Source organism: Oratosquilla oratoria, chromosome 16 (assembly GCF_046742065.1).
Source record: "Oratosquilla oratoria isolate Oo_2021 chromosome 16, ASM4674206v1, whole genome shotgun sequence".
Classification (NCBI taxonomy): Eukaryota; Metazoa; Arthropoda; class Malacostraca; order Stomatopoda; family Squillidae; genus Oratosquilla; species Oratosquilla oratoria.
Window position 1 is genome coordinate 47,688,441 of NC_134792.1, and position 16,790 is coordinate 47,705,230.

The 16,790-nt window shown below is 39.5% G+C and overlaps 1 protein-coding gene across 5 annotated transcripts in view; it reads left to right on the top strand.

Moving 5' to 3' along the window:
• Positions 1-10,921: 10,921 nt before the first annotated feature.
• Positions 10,922-16,790, top strand: part of Top2 (DNA topoisomerase 2) — a 69,770-nt gene continuing 63,901 nt past the window's right edge. For 3 of the 5 annotated variants that reach the window (XM_076199751.1, XM_076199753.1, XM_076199755.1), the window contains exon 1: positions 11,972-12,123. In XM_076199751.1, the coding sequence (XP_076055866.1) occupies positions 12,100-12,123 (24 nt within the window). In that variant the 5' untranslated portion in view covers positions 11,972-12,099. Of the gene's footprint in view, positions 11,356-11,971; positions 12,124-16,790 lie in introns of those variants that run through there. The other 2 variants (XM_076199752.1, XM_076199754.1) reach the window with 2 other exon arrangements.

Below are 16,790 nucleotides of genomic sequence, written 5' to 3' on the forward strand. Positions count from 1 at the left end.
CCCATGAATTTTGTGAGGGTTAGGTTACAGAGACTCACAAAACTTGAAAAATTATAATAGTTTTAACCCCCCCACCCCACCCCCTGTAAAATGCCTTTACAGCAACAAAATCCTCCTAGGATGATGTCTGACCCATTTCCTATAACTAATAAAGCATTTCTGGAGTCAATAATGTTCTTAAAAGTTTACACAACACTATATTTCACTCATGCAAACTTTGTGGGGAGAGCAATGTAATGGAAACAATGGTAGATGCCAAATAGGTGCAGTGCAAAGTAGTAGCACAGGAAAGAGTTGAATGTATACAAGGGGAGGGAGAGTGACATTGGAGGTAGGATGGTGTGGACAGCAACATGCAACACACTCCAGCTTGTTGATGGTATGAAAGATTTCCATATGTAGGATAGTATTATTTTTATATATTTATATATATATATATATATATATATTTTTTTTTTTTTTTTTTTTCTTTTCTTTTTTCTTTCTTTCTTCTTCATGTCCTTGCAGTGCTCTTGAAAATTTGTAATATTCTGAATGAGGCTCTATTTCTGGAACTCAGGAGCAGTGTAAGTGCAATGAATGTGCCATAAAGAAAGGCAGTAGAGAACTTACAAGAATCAGTGGAGACAATTTTTCATAAATTTAATGAAGGGCAGGATGATCAAAAGAGTAAGTTAGACTCTTAAGATTATAACCCTTAAAGAAGTAAAGTAGTTACTTTTATGATGATCCCCTACTCATCCACTCAAAAAAAATTCAGAGCAAATGAGGAAAGCCCTTCTGTCCATGTAATCTTTTAATCCATTCACAGTCTTAATTTACTCGTGTCTTATGCGCTCTCTCTACTCAGTAGACATTCCTCTTGCATCCAAGACCCTCTCTACCCAATAACTCTACTTTTTTCTTGGTCTTCCTCACAAGTTCCCTCCATCCACATCCATTCCCCCCCCCCTTTTTTTTAATTATTATTATTATTGTAATTCATTCATTCATACATTCTTCCAAATACCTAAACCACCTCAGCATTCTTTGATATACCCTAACGACAGCTCTTTCCACTCCCACTGCTTCACCTCCACTTTTCTCACTCTACCCAGTCTTGTAATACCTACCCTATTTCTCAGACACAAATTCCAAGTCTCTGCATTCATCCCCAAATACCAGTTACTCATAATTCTTTTCATTGCACCCAGACATTTACTTCCTTTATTCTATTATTCACCTCCAAATATTACTGAAATATTATAAACTAAATGAAAAGACAGAAAAATGGAAACTAGAGACAATTGACTTGTATGCAACCAGAAAGAAAAAACAAAGAATATGTTAGTAATAAAAATTTCCATTGGAGATGAGAAAGTTAGCTATATGAAAGATACAATATTAAAGTGGAAATGCAAGTGGAAAGTGCTAAGCGCACTTTACATCACTTGATAATGAGTATTGATGGCAGAAACTGATTGGAAAAAGCAAAAGATGAAGACGAAAGCTATAAGAGATAAAGGTATCAGTCCAAGAAAATGAAAAACTTGTGATGATGTATATGTATATATATTTACTTAATTGTAGTATACAGTAAAGAAGCACTGTTCATGGGGTCCTGTATATGTGTATATATATCTTTACCTAGTTGTGTCTTGCAGGAAGGGGAGCTATGATCGTGGTGCCCCATCTCTGTATCTCACCATGGCTAATTTGTCCTTAAATTCATGTATTATTTTTGCACACACTAGTGTTTCGTCAAGTGCATTCCATACATCTATCACTCTCTGGGGAAAGCTGTTCTTTTTCAGGCCTCTTCTATAACTCCTTTTTGAGCTTCTTCCATGCCCACTTGTGTTTTTCTTATCCCAATTTAGTAAGTCTTCTCTATCTAGGACTTCTACACTTTTCATAATTCTGTAGATGGTCAACAAGTCACCTCTTTCTCTTCTTTGTTCTAGAGTCAGTAATTCTAGTTTTGACAATCTGTCCTCATATGACAGTTTTGATAGTGATGGGGCCATCTTCATAGTTGCTCTCTGGATTCTCTCAATTTTCCTTATATTTTTTTTAATACTAGATGACCATAGAGTTGCTGCATACTCCAATTTTGGCCATATCAGTGTGACTAGTGTTTTCTTTACCATTTCTTCATCCAGGCCCCAATGGGGCCCCTTACTGAGGATAAGCGTTGCCCAGACCCACAGAGTGAGGATTTTAATTTCGCAGTAGAAATATTCGCGCTACGCGAAAGTATCCTATTGTAAGGAGTACCTCAGGTTTGTATCGGGGAAAAATTAATTTTCCTGCGAAAATTACATTTTTGTGTTTATTTACCTAGTTGTATCTTCCAGGAAGGGGAGCCACGCTCATGGTATCCCTTCTCTGTATCTCGCCATATCTAATTTGCTCTTGAATTCTTGTATTGTTTTTGCACAAACCTTTCTTTCATCTAGTATATTCCATACATTCATCACTCTGTGGAGAAAGCTTTTTTCAGGTCTCTTCTATAACTGCCCTTTTTTATTTTCCTTCCATGTCCTCTTGCATTTGTCTTATCCCAATTTGGTAAGTCATCTCTATCAAGGATTTCCACACCTCTCATAATTCTGTAGATGGTCAACAAGTCACCTCTTTCTCTTCTTTGTTCCAAAGTAAGTAGTTCTACTTTTGACAATCTTTCTTCAAATGACATTTTTATAATGTTGGGGGCCATCTTCATAGTTGCTCTCTAGATTTTCTCAGCAATTTTGTTTATAGGTTTGTCAGGGGACATATCTTTTTCGATGATCACCCCAGGTCTCTTTCAGATCCTACTTTCTTTATTTCCTTCTCACCAATTTTATATGGTCCTGATATCCTTTTTTTTTTTTTACTTTTTCCAAATTCTATTATACTACATTTCTTAATGTTGAAGTCCACTTCCCACTTCTGACTCCATTCCCAAACTCTGTTGAGATCTCTCTGTAGTGAGTCACAGTCTGATTCAGTACTCACTTTCTTTAACAATTTTGCATCATCTGCAAAGAAACTTCTGTAAGATTCCACACCCTCATCCATGTCATTCACATAGATAGCATGTATTTACCAAGTTATGTCTTACAGGAAGGAGAGCTATGCTCATGGTACCCCATCTTTGTATCTCAGTCTCTAGTTTGCTCTTAAATTCGTGTATGGTTTTTGCACACTATTGTTTTGTCTAGTTTGTTCCAGACATCCACCACTCTGTGTGTAAAGCTTTTTTCTTCTTTTTCTTCTTCTCCTCGTCCTCATCCTCCTCTCCAGGTTTCTTCTATAACTCCCTTTTGAGTTTCTTTTCATGTCCCCTTGTACTTCTCTTATTCCAATTTAGTAAGTCCTCTTTATCAGGGACTTCCATGTCTTTCATGATTCTATAGATGGTCAGTAGGTGCCTCTTTCTCTTCTTTGATAATCTCTCCTCATGACAGGTTTGAAAGTGTTGGGGCCATCTTCATAGTTGCTTTCTGGATTCTTTCAATCTTCTTTTATTCTTTTTGGTAATGGGTGACCATAGTGTATGTATGTGTGTGTATATGTATATATATATTATGTATATATATATATATATATATATATCTTGACTGGAGTGAAATGATGGAACTCTGTCAAAAAATTATGATGCTGATATTCTTGCATGTACCTGGAAAAGGGGTGTGTGTCCAGGCCTGCCTCCCTATAGGAAGGCTAACTGCTGCCTCACCGCCTTATTGTGGTACCCTTGAAGTCAACTCTCACCAGGAACATTTGTGTTAAGTGTAAGATAGGGACTGAGACTGAAAACTAATACATCATTGTAATACCTTTCTTCACTTTTCCTTCAGCTATCAGTAACTTCATTCTTACTCATGCTGTCACCAGTCCACCAGTAATGGAACATGATGGCCTCTGAGCCACAACCATTAGTAACTCAAGTAACACTAAATGACACCTTGCTAGCCATCATCTTGACCCATATAGAGGAAATGGCTCCCAACTTAGACTATCCCAGATTCTTGGTCCTAGACACTGTTATTGGAGAGGAGTTCAGCTCTCTTCCTTCTCCCAGAGGAGAAATTAACTGCTACCACACCACCTCCCTAAACTGCCCCTTGGGGTTGACTCCCATCAGAGAAGCTGACACTAAGTTTGAAATGGCTGAGACTGACATTATATTCAATCATTCATAAATATTCCTCCTACTGTCTAACAAAAATTCAGTTCTTCCCATTACTAATGCAAGGCCCACATGACACTGGGGCAGAAGATTGTGGACTCTGGAAGCCACAATCCATATGGTAGGTAGTGTTTGCCTGATGGTTGGCTAGTACTATGGCATGAAAGACAGTTCAGCTTGGCAACAACCAGTACAATTGGGCAGCTCATTTTAGAATCCACTCTGCTCACTTTACGTGGAACGAAGCAAAAAAAGAAAATAGTCCTAAACATTGTCCTTTCAACCTTCACCCGGCTGGCGAGTTTCTCAGCAAGGTCACCCAAACTCTGGTGGAAACAATGACAGATAGAACAAGAAGGGGGCAGCTGACCTTCCAAATGCAACAAATTCCCTCTGCTGCACCCGTGGAGCTAATATTTCATCAGGACTTTGCTGGAAGAAGACCAACGGCTACCTAACCGTGATGCTCTCTAAGATTGGCTCCCACCAAGGAAGCCGATGCTAAGTGTGAGGTAGCAACTGAGAATGATGGTGTATTCAGTGTCAAAACATTCCTTTATCTTTTAATAACTATTCTTTTCGTTACCCAGTCCTCCATCATTGGTGGGGGACAGGAGATGGTCATTTTTTAAGTACCTTGTCACAGTCCACTTCTCTCCATGAAAATAATACAAACGAGTATCAAGGGAACTAGAGGATATGGTGATACGCTCTTATTCTAAAGGAATGCTTGAAGAATGATAGAGAACACAATGAAATGGGGATGGTGGTCGGTGTCTTATAGCCCTATTTACAGGGTCAACCACAAGTCTCGCTCGTGTGTCCATTTACTATTCGACAGCCAATGAACAACACAGGACTCCGTCGCTCAGGTCCAACAGGCAATCGCACCCCGCTAAGAATAATTTTGTGGCTGCTGATGGGCGAAAGTTCACACTTGTCGTTTATGGTGATCCAAAACAATGCACGGATATGAGAAAGTTAAGTGAGGTTTCTGCTTATTCAGTCTCATGCTAAAAAAATATGCATGTGGTGTAATGTCGCCATATACCCAGACCCAAACGAGCTAACGCAACTACCCTTCCATCAGAACTCAAACCCAATATCGATTAACCCGTTCGGAAGTGGCATCGTTTGCCTTTTTGTCTTGTTTTTATATATTTTACTAAACGTCAGGTGATTTTACTCATCCGAGGAACTTTACCTACTAAAAGATGGTAATACGCACTGCCGAGTTAAAAATGTTTCAAGTATAGTTTTGAGTCCGTCGTAAATGTTTTTCCAATGTTTAATTAACAGGAACCTTGTGCTATTTCGCATGGCGCACAATGCGTATATACATTCTTTCATGTTTACGAAGTAGGTAGCATTGTGTTCATGGACCAAATCGGATGGTTATCACTTCGCGATTAGAAGTCATCCATGTTAAATGTTATTTCAAGATTTTCACAAACGACTGCATTATTGATGCTAATCTCTTATTTCATCAAATCACAACAGTAATTCATAGAAATGGCAAAATGCAAGACGAAAATAAAAATGCTTTAGTAAACTACGTTCACTGTTGACAGTAACCTCGAGGTGCTCTCATTTCTGAGAGACGCTGTTGCCTTGGCAACAAAGCTGTACCACAGCTTTCTCGCAGTGCATCTTGCCAACCCCCCTGTCGTCGCTATGGTAACGGGCGTGTACACAGCATATTTCTGACCGATTCACAGGCGGCACGGTGGGGCAAGCGCCTCAGGGGACCACACTCAGACGATAGCCAATCGAGGAAAAGGGAGATGAGAAAGGAGGGGGGATAGAGAGGGGTGGGACGGAAGTAGAGAGGGCGAGGGAAAAAAGAAGGAAAAAAAAAAACGTTGGGAGGGTAAAGTTGGAGGATGCTAGGGGATCGGGCCGCGGAGGGAGACATGTCTGAAACGGCGTACCGACTGACAGGGGAACCAACTGAGACAGCATACAGTTGAGGTGTTTTGTGCATGGCATGTGAGCGACTGCAGCTTAGAACCCCAGCACAAGCGAACCAATTGTAAAGAAAAAGGAATGCATTATTATTAGTTGTCTATTATCACCATCATCATTATTGTTATTATCTTTATCATTATCTTAATTATCATCATTACTACCGTTATTATTACGATAAGTTATTGCTATTATTATTATCATCATCCTTATTGTTATTATTTATATCACTGTTATTATTCCTCTATAACTGCGCCACCCTAAATAATAACATTACAATGACTATCTTCCTATTGTTCCGAAGACTTGGATAGACCCATCCGACTGTTTTTGCAACGAACAATGATACCTCTCGGGAGGATCATCTCCTTGGTGCCCGAGTTCAATACCCGGCAACACATCCATCTGGAGGTGCGACGAGAACAATTGCCTAATACCGAGGACCGCACCCGGGCCGCCCGCGTTCGAGGCAGAGATCCTATCCATCGCCCCATGCTGGACATATGGAAACTCAAATAGATTATTATGATCGAAGAAGTAACGTCTGGCTATAGGATACGAGAAAAAGAATTTCATCAGCCAAGGCGTGCACCCATCCCTCGGCCATTGGTTTCCATTTTATCTTGGCTGCGGGTCAGAAGCAATGCAGCAAGACTCAAGTCATAAGCAGGTAAAACCCATTCAACTACCACTTTTACTTCAGTACCTCCGTTAAAAAGCAATGCAGTGAGTCACAGCGTATCCTCAGTATTCCCCGTCAGCCTGAACCGGTTGATCACTATCACTTCACCGGATGGCGAGTACTCTTTATCCGGCCAAACCAAGTCATAAGACAAATAAGAGCATCCTTCCAGGCTACGCTATCCCTTTACCCACTCGCAACCTCCCTCTATTCACTCGTATTATTTACAATCCCACAGTTCAACAGACCTACCCCACATGTATCCGCTCATCTCATTCTCGGTCGTCCTGTCAAGTTCACTTCATCCTCTTGTATTTCCCGCATTCTCTTTACTAGTCATTCCTCACACGCAGACAGTATTCCACACTAGACGGGATGCTAGTTCTTCAGCGAGGCAACTTTGCCACCCTGGAGGATTCAACTACTTGTTCCTGCTGGGCGTGATTCGTCCACCCCTATCATTTCTATCAGTGCCGGGTTCCTAGAATGCTATCTCTCCATCACCACATGGCTGGCTGTCAACCAACATCGCGGGACGCTGACGACAACCTACGTGGGACAAGGAACTCCCCAGATGGATTAAGGTCTTCGTGCTGTCTGATCTTAAGATGGGTCCCGGGCAACTCGGTAAACTGAGGTTTTCTCTGATGAAGGCCTCCGGCCCATAGGTTTTGTTCATGAGTAAAAAGCAGCAACGACTGCAACAGTAATGTAGGAGAGAGGTCAAAAGCAAATACTGTGTTTGTTGATAAGTGGAAACATAGGAAAGGGTTCCCACAAATGTAACTAAAATACTGTAAATTACGATTAACCTCTTCCATACGATGACGCCCATGTAGGCATCATGAGGCGTCAGTGGGTATACGAGGATGCCGGAACTGGCGTCCTGATTATATTCATTTTGTAGTCGTAGCTGAGTGACCCCCGAATTCTGTAAACTGGCCTAATCGCATTTTCTGTGTTTATTCTTACTCAGAGTAAAATAGAACGAGTAAATCAGCAGTGACTTTATATTTCATAACGCGAGTATTTTGATACATCACCGTACATCAGGCATCCGATGCTGCGCGCGAGAATTTGACTTGTCAAAACTCATTTGATTCGTTTGTTTTGAACTACGACTGATTTTATTAGTATATCAATATCTTCAATACGATATATGATAAGTCTAATCACACTCGTTATCATATGCATACAGGTTACCCAACTGTATCATACACGCACACATATATATGTATTATATATACATATATATCTGTATCACCGGAGCAAAATCACACGGAATACCATTGTCGGAGTTCTTACAGACAACTGTACTCAACTGAAACTGCAGTCTACTCTGTTGTAAATGATCTTGAAATTTTAGATGATGGTAAATGTGAAGTTTTAGTTTTGCTAGATCTTAGTACCGCTTTTGATATTGTGGTCCATTAAGTTCTTTTAGATGATTTGAAGTCTATTGGAGTTGTATATTGTGCTTGGATATATTTGAAAAAGACTTAATGGATAGAAAATATTGTGTACAAATTAATGACTCCTTTTCATCATTTGAGACTTTGCACAGAGGTGTACCCCAAGGGAGTGTTTTAGGGCCAATTTTGTTTACTATATATATATAATGGGTTTATCAAGAGTCTTAGAGAGGTTTGGGGTGAGGGTTAAACTGCTGATGACACTCAGTATTATTTTTCAATATATAATATTAATGATACAGCTGTTGTATTGAATAGTATTTTTATCTGTTGGGGAATGGATGGCGCTTAAAAAATTAAAATTAAATGAAAGGAAAATGAAATATATTAATATTGGAAGTAAAGCTAATATTAGTAATCTAGGTGATACCAATATGGTTGTTAATGGTATTTCAGTTGACACTACTTAGAAAGTAGGTGATTTGGGTGTCTTAATTGATAGCAATTTGTCTTTCAATGATCAAATAAATAATGTGGTTAGGATTTCAAGTTACAATTTAAGAAATATTGCATCTATGAAGAAATATATTGATGTAAGTTCTCTAGAAAATATTGTAATTAGCTGTGCATTTACTACACCAGATTATTGTAATTCTATATACTGTTATCTACCAAATATTCGACTTAAGAAATTACAAAGTGTTTTGAATAGAGCTGCAAGATTAATTAAGGGTGTCTCTCGTCGTGATAGGATTAAACCTGAATTAATTTATTTGTACTGGCTGCTCATAACAGCTAGAATTAAGTATGAAATATGTGTGATGACTCATTAAGTTCTACAAACTGGAAAATCATATTTAAGGAGTCTCTTAGAGGTGGTCTACCCTGCTGAGGAAGGCGTAGACACCCGTCGAGCTGACTCAGGTCTGACCCTATTTGAACTCCGAGTTGTATCATGTGTTGATTTTCGCTCTTTTAAGTAAGCCTCCCCAAAATATTATAATAGTCTCCCTCTCGATCTACGACGTATTGTCAGCATCCAAGGTTTCAAGGATAAACACAATACGTTTCTGTTCTCTGAATGTTACGATATGGAAGACCTCACTATCTGAGAGAAATACAGATTATAAAGTCAAGTAGATCTTTATTGATGTGGGTCCTGCGGAGCACCATTGGTGAAGTGGGACCAGATAAAGAAGAGCTACAAGGAACAGTAAAGTAACCTATTTTTATCACTCCGACGGTGTCTTTCGTGTGACACACATACACATGCACATTACTCGATGGTGCGGTTGGTTGAGTTCCCGGCCGCCACTACGGAAGTCCGGGTTCGAATCCCGCCTAGGACCGAAATAGTTTCAGTATCGCTGCGCTGCGAGTCGTTACTCCAACTCTTGTGGCGGGGAGTTGGGTGTGTGTATGCGTGTAAGGTCACACCATTACCCGATACTGAAATTATTTCAGCCCTGGGCGGGATTCGAACCCGGACCTCCGTAGTGGCGGCCGGAACTAGAGTGCAGGGAGGCACAGCTCCTGCACGGGAGAGAGGGAGGGTCCAACAACCGAAGCGGCTTTAGCCTACCCTCACCGCTTCATCTTGGGGCGACCCTACTAACCCTTCCTCATCCCTTCAGAAGGGTTAATAGAGCAGACAAGAAAAATATTTCTTTGTACCGCATTATTCTTCCATCCATTCACAATTTTCCACCATATAATATCGTTTGCACTCCATGTTCCTTGACTGGCAAACATTTCACGTACATCCAACCCCCTCCCCCGTTAATTCACCCATCCACCTCTATTCTCGGTCTGCCTCTCAGCTCTCTTCACTTCTATTTCCACTCTCTCTTTTAAGTCTTACTTCATTCATTCTCTTAAAATGCCCAAACCACCTCAGTACTACTTGATTTCTCTGCCCGGCAGATCTATTTCCACACTATACATTGTTGTGCATTCTCAAACATCTCATCTCAAAAACATTCAGACACTTCCTCTCTGATTCACTTGTGTGTGGACGCATGCATGTACACACATTATACTATATATACTTATACCATTATATATATATATATATATATATATATATATATATATATATATATATATATATATAATATATATATATATATTCATTCTTCTTGTGCATTTATATATGACAGTATCTCAAAGTTGAAGCTGACATTTTCTTTCACCAGATATTACATTTCCAAATACAAGTGCCGATTGATGGCAGCATACAAAGTGAGCAAAATCGAAATGGCAGTAGAGTTTATTATAAAAACTTGTGGCAAGTGCTTCTCCCATGGAGAACTGGAAGATAGGAATGTTGAACTATCGCAACTGCATGTTTGGAGTGGACATGTTCATATAGGTGGCCTGAGGATACAGCGGTGCTTTTCCTCTCAGGGCTTTATTTGTTTTTGAGCACTGGGTGTGACTAGCTCACAGCTGATATTTCAAAATGTTATAAAATGTCCAAAAGACAAGAGAAAAATAAATATGAAGTAAATGAATTATTGATTAAAGTAATTATATAGCTTTAATAATAATAACATTGTTTAAGAATGCGATAGATAGAAAGAGAAAGAGAGAGAGAGAGAGCAAATGAAAGGGAGGAGGAACATAAATGTTGGGAGAAAGAAAGAGAAAATGGTGGAAGTGGAGAGTGAAGAGAGGGACGAGAGGAGAGAAGCAGTTGCAAGGTGGTGGCGGAGGTGGTAGGGGACGCAAGAGGCGGACGAAGCGGCGTCAGTCTGATGGTGGCTGGTGGTGGAATGGCCTTTGTTACTAGTTCGTACACACCTGCGAACGCTTTCTTAGTTACTTATATTTGAGCATGGTTCCCTAATTCACGCATTCACCGTATCTCCGGAATACCCATAATTTGTACTGTAATCTTAAAGTAACTGAAGATGAGTTCTGCGCAGAGGAAATCAGTGATGTGAAGATAATTCATGAGCCTACAAGCCTTCACCTCTACCAAGGCATGAGGTCGTAAAAAAAAGTGTGGACTGAACTGCATCATCGTTCTTCTTATTATTCACGTGCAGAAAACTTTGAGGACTTGTAAAGTCCTCAAGAAATTATCGCGATCATCGGTTTGTGCTACATTGTTCACAATGCCTACGCAAAACGGGACAGTAAGTATTAGTATAGTTCGCTTCTTTAATTGTATTCTTAAAACGAGTTTGAATGTAGAATATCCCGTGTCATGAAATACAGGAAATCATGATCGAAGATTCATCAATGGACAACAATGATTAGTGTTTAATGTAATGAATCACGGGTTGAGAAGATGGTTATTGTTAGAAACAGGACTTAGAGACCCAATTTGTAAAATTTAATGAACTTGATAACAGAGTAAGTAGTGAATATTTATTCCAATTAATATATATATTTTTTTTTGTATGGTAGTAAGTATTGTTGTATTAGATTTTCCTACTCATAGAATACATGTTTACGCCTTTGTACTAATCCATGCCGGTCGAGCCATCTTCGGCTCCACTGAACCTTTGACACAAAGCAGTGCTGCCGAACTTATGTAACATTATTATTTTTTAATACTATGATTATAAATGGTTGTATGGCTGTACTTTTGAATAATATGTTCAAAAAGACCATTTTTATAGATTTGTAAATTTCATTCTTATTTACGCGAAGAAAATGTTGGTATATAAAATGTTTAGAAAGTTTGGCACATCGTAGTCACGTGACAACGCCGACGCTTCGTATTGGCTGAATTTGGCGCACAACGTTCATTGGGATTGTTTGAACCTGAGGGAAGAGTGTTGAAGGAATAATTGAAAATAAACTTTACGGTAACTACGATGGTGGATAGTAGTTGCATTTTATCGTTTGCGTACATCAACTTGTAACCTTAGACAATGGCTACTGAAGGACCACTTCGAGTAAGTTTCATGGTATTTTAAGTTGGATGAGAACTTTGATAAATGGAAAAACAGGAATTACAATTGGAATAATTTGTCTTGTAAAATACTGTTACACTGTAGTTAGGTGTAGGAATGGGAAAGCGAATTGATTTCTTATGGGTCAAGAATGAATGGAGGTTTAGTGAACATTTTAATATTTTTTTATATTTGATATGTGTCTGTTGGTCAGGTACTTTGCCACATTGACATTGACATTCCCTTAGGCTTTACACGATCACCCCTAATCTAATGCTACCAAGAAAAGTTGCATACCTTTCATATACCACATTGATGAAATTGGAAAGCATTCTAGATTAAATGGTGCATGCATGGATGATGGAGTGTGCTTTGTTGTATTTGAACATAAGACACATTCACATGACACATTGCTGCAAAATTTGTTTTGAGTCTGCCAAGTGATGATGGGAAGGCACATTATATTTCAGTTGCTATGAGATGAACTTAAGGGTGGCTCAAACATTAAGTCTGAAGGTAGAACTGGTGGTGAATCATGGATATACAATTATGACTGAGCCAAAATGGAAGTTTTGCTCTTGAACACATAACAGAGAGCACATCAAGGTTGCAGTAGTGACAAGTCCAATTTGATTTTTCTTTTTCTTCAGACATTGGAGGCATTTTTCCCCCTATTTTTCCACTTGCAATCATATACACATATATAGATACACTAAGATTGCAAGGATGTCAAAGAACCACATGATACTTATTTCCATTATGGTCTATTGACCATATGGACCCCTCATTCAGTCTAGTTAATTATCAGTGGAAATATTTACTGTCAGATTTTGAAGTGCCTTAATTAAGAGGAACATCCAAAGCAAATATCTAGAAAAAGGAGAGACTCGCAGAGACGTGTTGATTTTTCTTTTCTTTTTTTACTTTTTTAATTCTTTTATAATAATGGGTAATTTTCTTTGTTTTGTTTATATATATATTTATTCTTTTCATAGCCCCACAGTAGACACCCTGGAAGAGGCCTTTATCCCAGGACTCTTTGTCCAGCTCAGAACTCTGCTACTATTATGGCAATAGTGGCCTTGGCATGTGTGGGAATTTCTTGATGTCATATCTTTGCCTTGAAATTGAAATATAGCTCCTGACACTTCCAAGCTTTGTCCAATTTGTGCTAAAATTCCTTAACTGTTTCAGATGCTATTGCACTAGGGGCCAGGAAATTTTAATTATTGACCGCCCTGTTACAGAAGGAGTTCTTACTTTTGTTTAGCCTTGACCTTTTCTTAAAAAAATAAATAAATAATCTTGTCCTCATGCTCACTGGTCTTCTTGGATCACAAAAATTACCTACAGTCATCATCATATATGCCACTCAGGATCTTATAGGTTTCTATCATGTCCCCCCTTGCACTTCTATATGCAAGTGTTGGTAGTCCCAGTTTCCTTGGCTTGTCGTCATAGTTTAAGCTCTTCAATGTAGGAACTAATTTACTTGCTCTCCTTTGCACATTTTCGATGGCTTCCGCATCCTTGACCAGGTAATGTGCCCATGCCTGATTTATGTATTCTAAATGTGGTCTGACAAGTGCCACCCAAAGACATCTGAAGATCTCCATTGCTATAAATGTTTGTTGTATGAGCCCCATTATCTTATTTCCCTCCACTATTTAGTTCCTCTAGCAAATCATTCATAGACAAGATAAACAGCAGTGGTCCCAATACTGACCCCTGCAGAACTCCGCTTCTCACTTCTTTCCAACCTTAATTCTGGCTATTCACAATCACACATTACCTTCTATTACTCTGAAAAGCATCTACATTTTAAACAGGTCTCATCAATCTTTAGCAGCTGATCTTTGCTAACAACCATCTATGTGGCATCTTGTCAAATGCTTTCTTAAAATCATTATATCAACAGCATTCCCTTCATCCAACACCTGAGTCCATTGGTCTATTACCTTGATCAGCTGTGAAACTGTTGATTGTCCTGACTATAATCCAAGTTGTTTCCTAGTGAATGATTTCTTTGTATTTCATGATGTTTTCCCTCACTAGGGACTCCATTAACTTGCAGACAACACTGGTGAGACTCGCAGGCTTGTAGTTTCCTGGTTCATTCTTAAACATCTTTTTTTCTTTATTTATGAGGGGGCGTCCTGGGATGAGATGGATGGATGGGATGAAAGGGGCTTTACAAAAGAGAGGAATGTCTGTAGAGGAAGGACAGGAGAGGACAGAAGATAAGGGTGAATGGAGAAAGGTTGTGTATAGATGAGGCTGTGATGCATGAGGGGGAGTGGGTGGAGGATTGGGGGTGAGGAAGTATGCATGAGAAAAATTTGACGCAGCCCGAAGGGATTTCTCCCCATCTTCTCCTTTCCTGCATGAGGGGACAGAGAGGGGGGGGGTCGCCGAATTTATGAAGCGGCCTTGATGTGGATGTGCTGTCTTGCGACACTGCTTCTGACCCAGGGCAGTGGACAGGATGCAGGGATGACCCGTTATCCAGGAGGTGCCAAGATAGGAAGGAGGGTGGAGGGGAGTGGGATATATATGAAATGAAATGGGTGGGAGTGATTTCTATGCCTTTTTCTTTTTGGCTACCCCCTGTGTAAGGGGGAAAAAGCCTTTGGTATATGTATATATGTATGTTATTTATTTTATTTATTTATATATATATATTTTATTAAATATTGCAGTAATATTGGCTAAACTCCAGTCTGCTGGGATCTGCCCACTTAAAGGGTGATATATATATATATATATATATATATATATATATATATATATATATATATATATATATATATATATATATATATATATATATATATAGTGTCAAGGATAATTAGGCTTAACTCCTGCTGGGGTGGTGGTGGGGGAATTACATTTGTTTGTTTGACTCAAAAAACATACTTTAATTTGGTTGACTCCAATAGACAAGACATAGTCATAGGCCTACTATGGGAGCCCCTGTCATCATGGTCATGCCTGTCACCCTGGTGGAGTGGTGTGATCATATTCGGCCTAGTTAGTGTATGTAATGACCCCTAATCTACTTAGGCCTAATCCAAAAATCATTAGTCAAGCCTAACCGTGTTTGTTAACTATTATCAGTGACAGCATAGATAACACAGGCCTACCTATACGTGATATTGATACTACCTTCTGGCATTGTCATTTTTCAACAGCAGTGTTCCTATGATGGCATTTGCTTGCTGAACCTGAGGTCTTGTTGATGACAAAAATTGTTGGTTTTGTATATTCTTTTAGAATTGTGCTTCATGTTAATTCCTAGGGACTTGGCAAGGTCAGGGTCCTGAGTCGTCGTCGTCTTCTTCTTCTTCCTCTTCTTCTTCTTCTTCTTCTTCCACATCTCCTCCTCCTCCTCCTCCTCCTCCTCCTCCTCCAGGTCTCTTCTTTATCTGTCCTTTTTGAGTTTCTTTTCATGTACCCATGTTTTTCTTTTATCCCACTTTGATAAGTCTTCTCTGTCAAGGACTTCCATGCCTTTCATGATTCTTTAAATGGCCAATAGATTGCCTCTTTCTCTTGTTCCAGTGTTGGGGCTATCTTTGGATTCTATCTGTTTTCTTTATATTCTTTTTTGTGCTGGGTGTCCATAGTGTTGCAGTGTACTCCAATCTTGGTTTTATCAGTGTGACTATTATTATTTATTTAGTTTTTCATTATCTCATCCAAGTAATTGAAAGCCACCTTTATTGATCTTTGTAAATTGTAGGTTCCTATGACTATCTTGTTAATCTGCTTGTCTGGGGACATGTCTTTGGTGATAATTACTCCTAGGTGTGTGTGTGTGTATATATATATATTTAGGGTGTTTGGGTTAAATTTAACACTTTTGGAAAGGAAAGAAAAACATATCTTGGCCAAAAATTGATGCATTCTTAAAATTCCAAGTGCATCTCCTGAGGATATTTTGCAAATTACAGTTCACTCTTGAGAAGCCATCCTGAACCTCCACCATGGCCATCAGGTGGGACCTGAACCTGCAGCATGCAGCCTTCACGGTGCCCTTCGAGAGATGCCTGAACACCAGTTTGATCCTGGTAATCAGGTCATCCTTGGTGTTGGAGGTGGTACGATTGGAGTCTTTTTGAACTGCACCCCACACATAATAGTCCATGGGGTTGCAGTCAGGCGAGGTGGGGGACCAGATGTTGGGACTGAATTTGTAGAAGTTCTCAGACTTCAGTTCTTCTGGGTTTTCCCAGAGGTGTGATACAGAGCTGAGTCCTGCTGCCACATGTATAGTTTTCCCACAGCCACCCTCTCCACCCAGTGCTTGATAACAGTGGACAGCACCTCATTATAGCCTTCTGAAGTGAGTCTGAGTCCCTCTTCAAAGATGTTGGGTGGCATGACATGGCCTTCTCTAGAAACACACCCAAAGACCATCACAGTTTGAGGGAACTTGGTCTTCATGAAGTGGGGACTTCGTGCGGTCTGTAGGCTAGCCACCTATTGTTGTGCAACTGGTTCTGGCAGAAGTTCTTGTCTGAGAACCAGAGCATCCTCAGCTTGATTGGGTGTTTAACCTTGTTGAGGAGTTTCTTGCCTTTTGTAAGGCAGTTCTCTTGGACCTTGACGATGAGTATTTGGCCTTTGTGGCTCTTGTATGAGGAGTAGCAAAGATCCTCGTTCAGCAC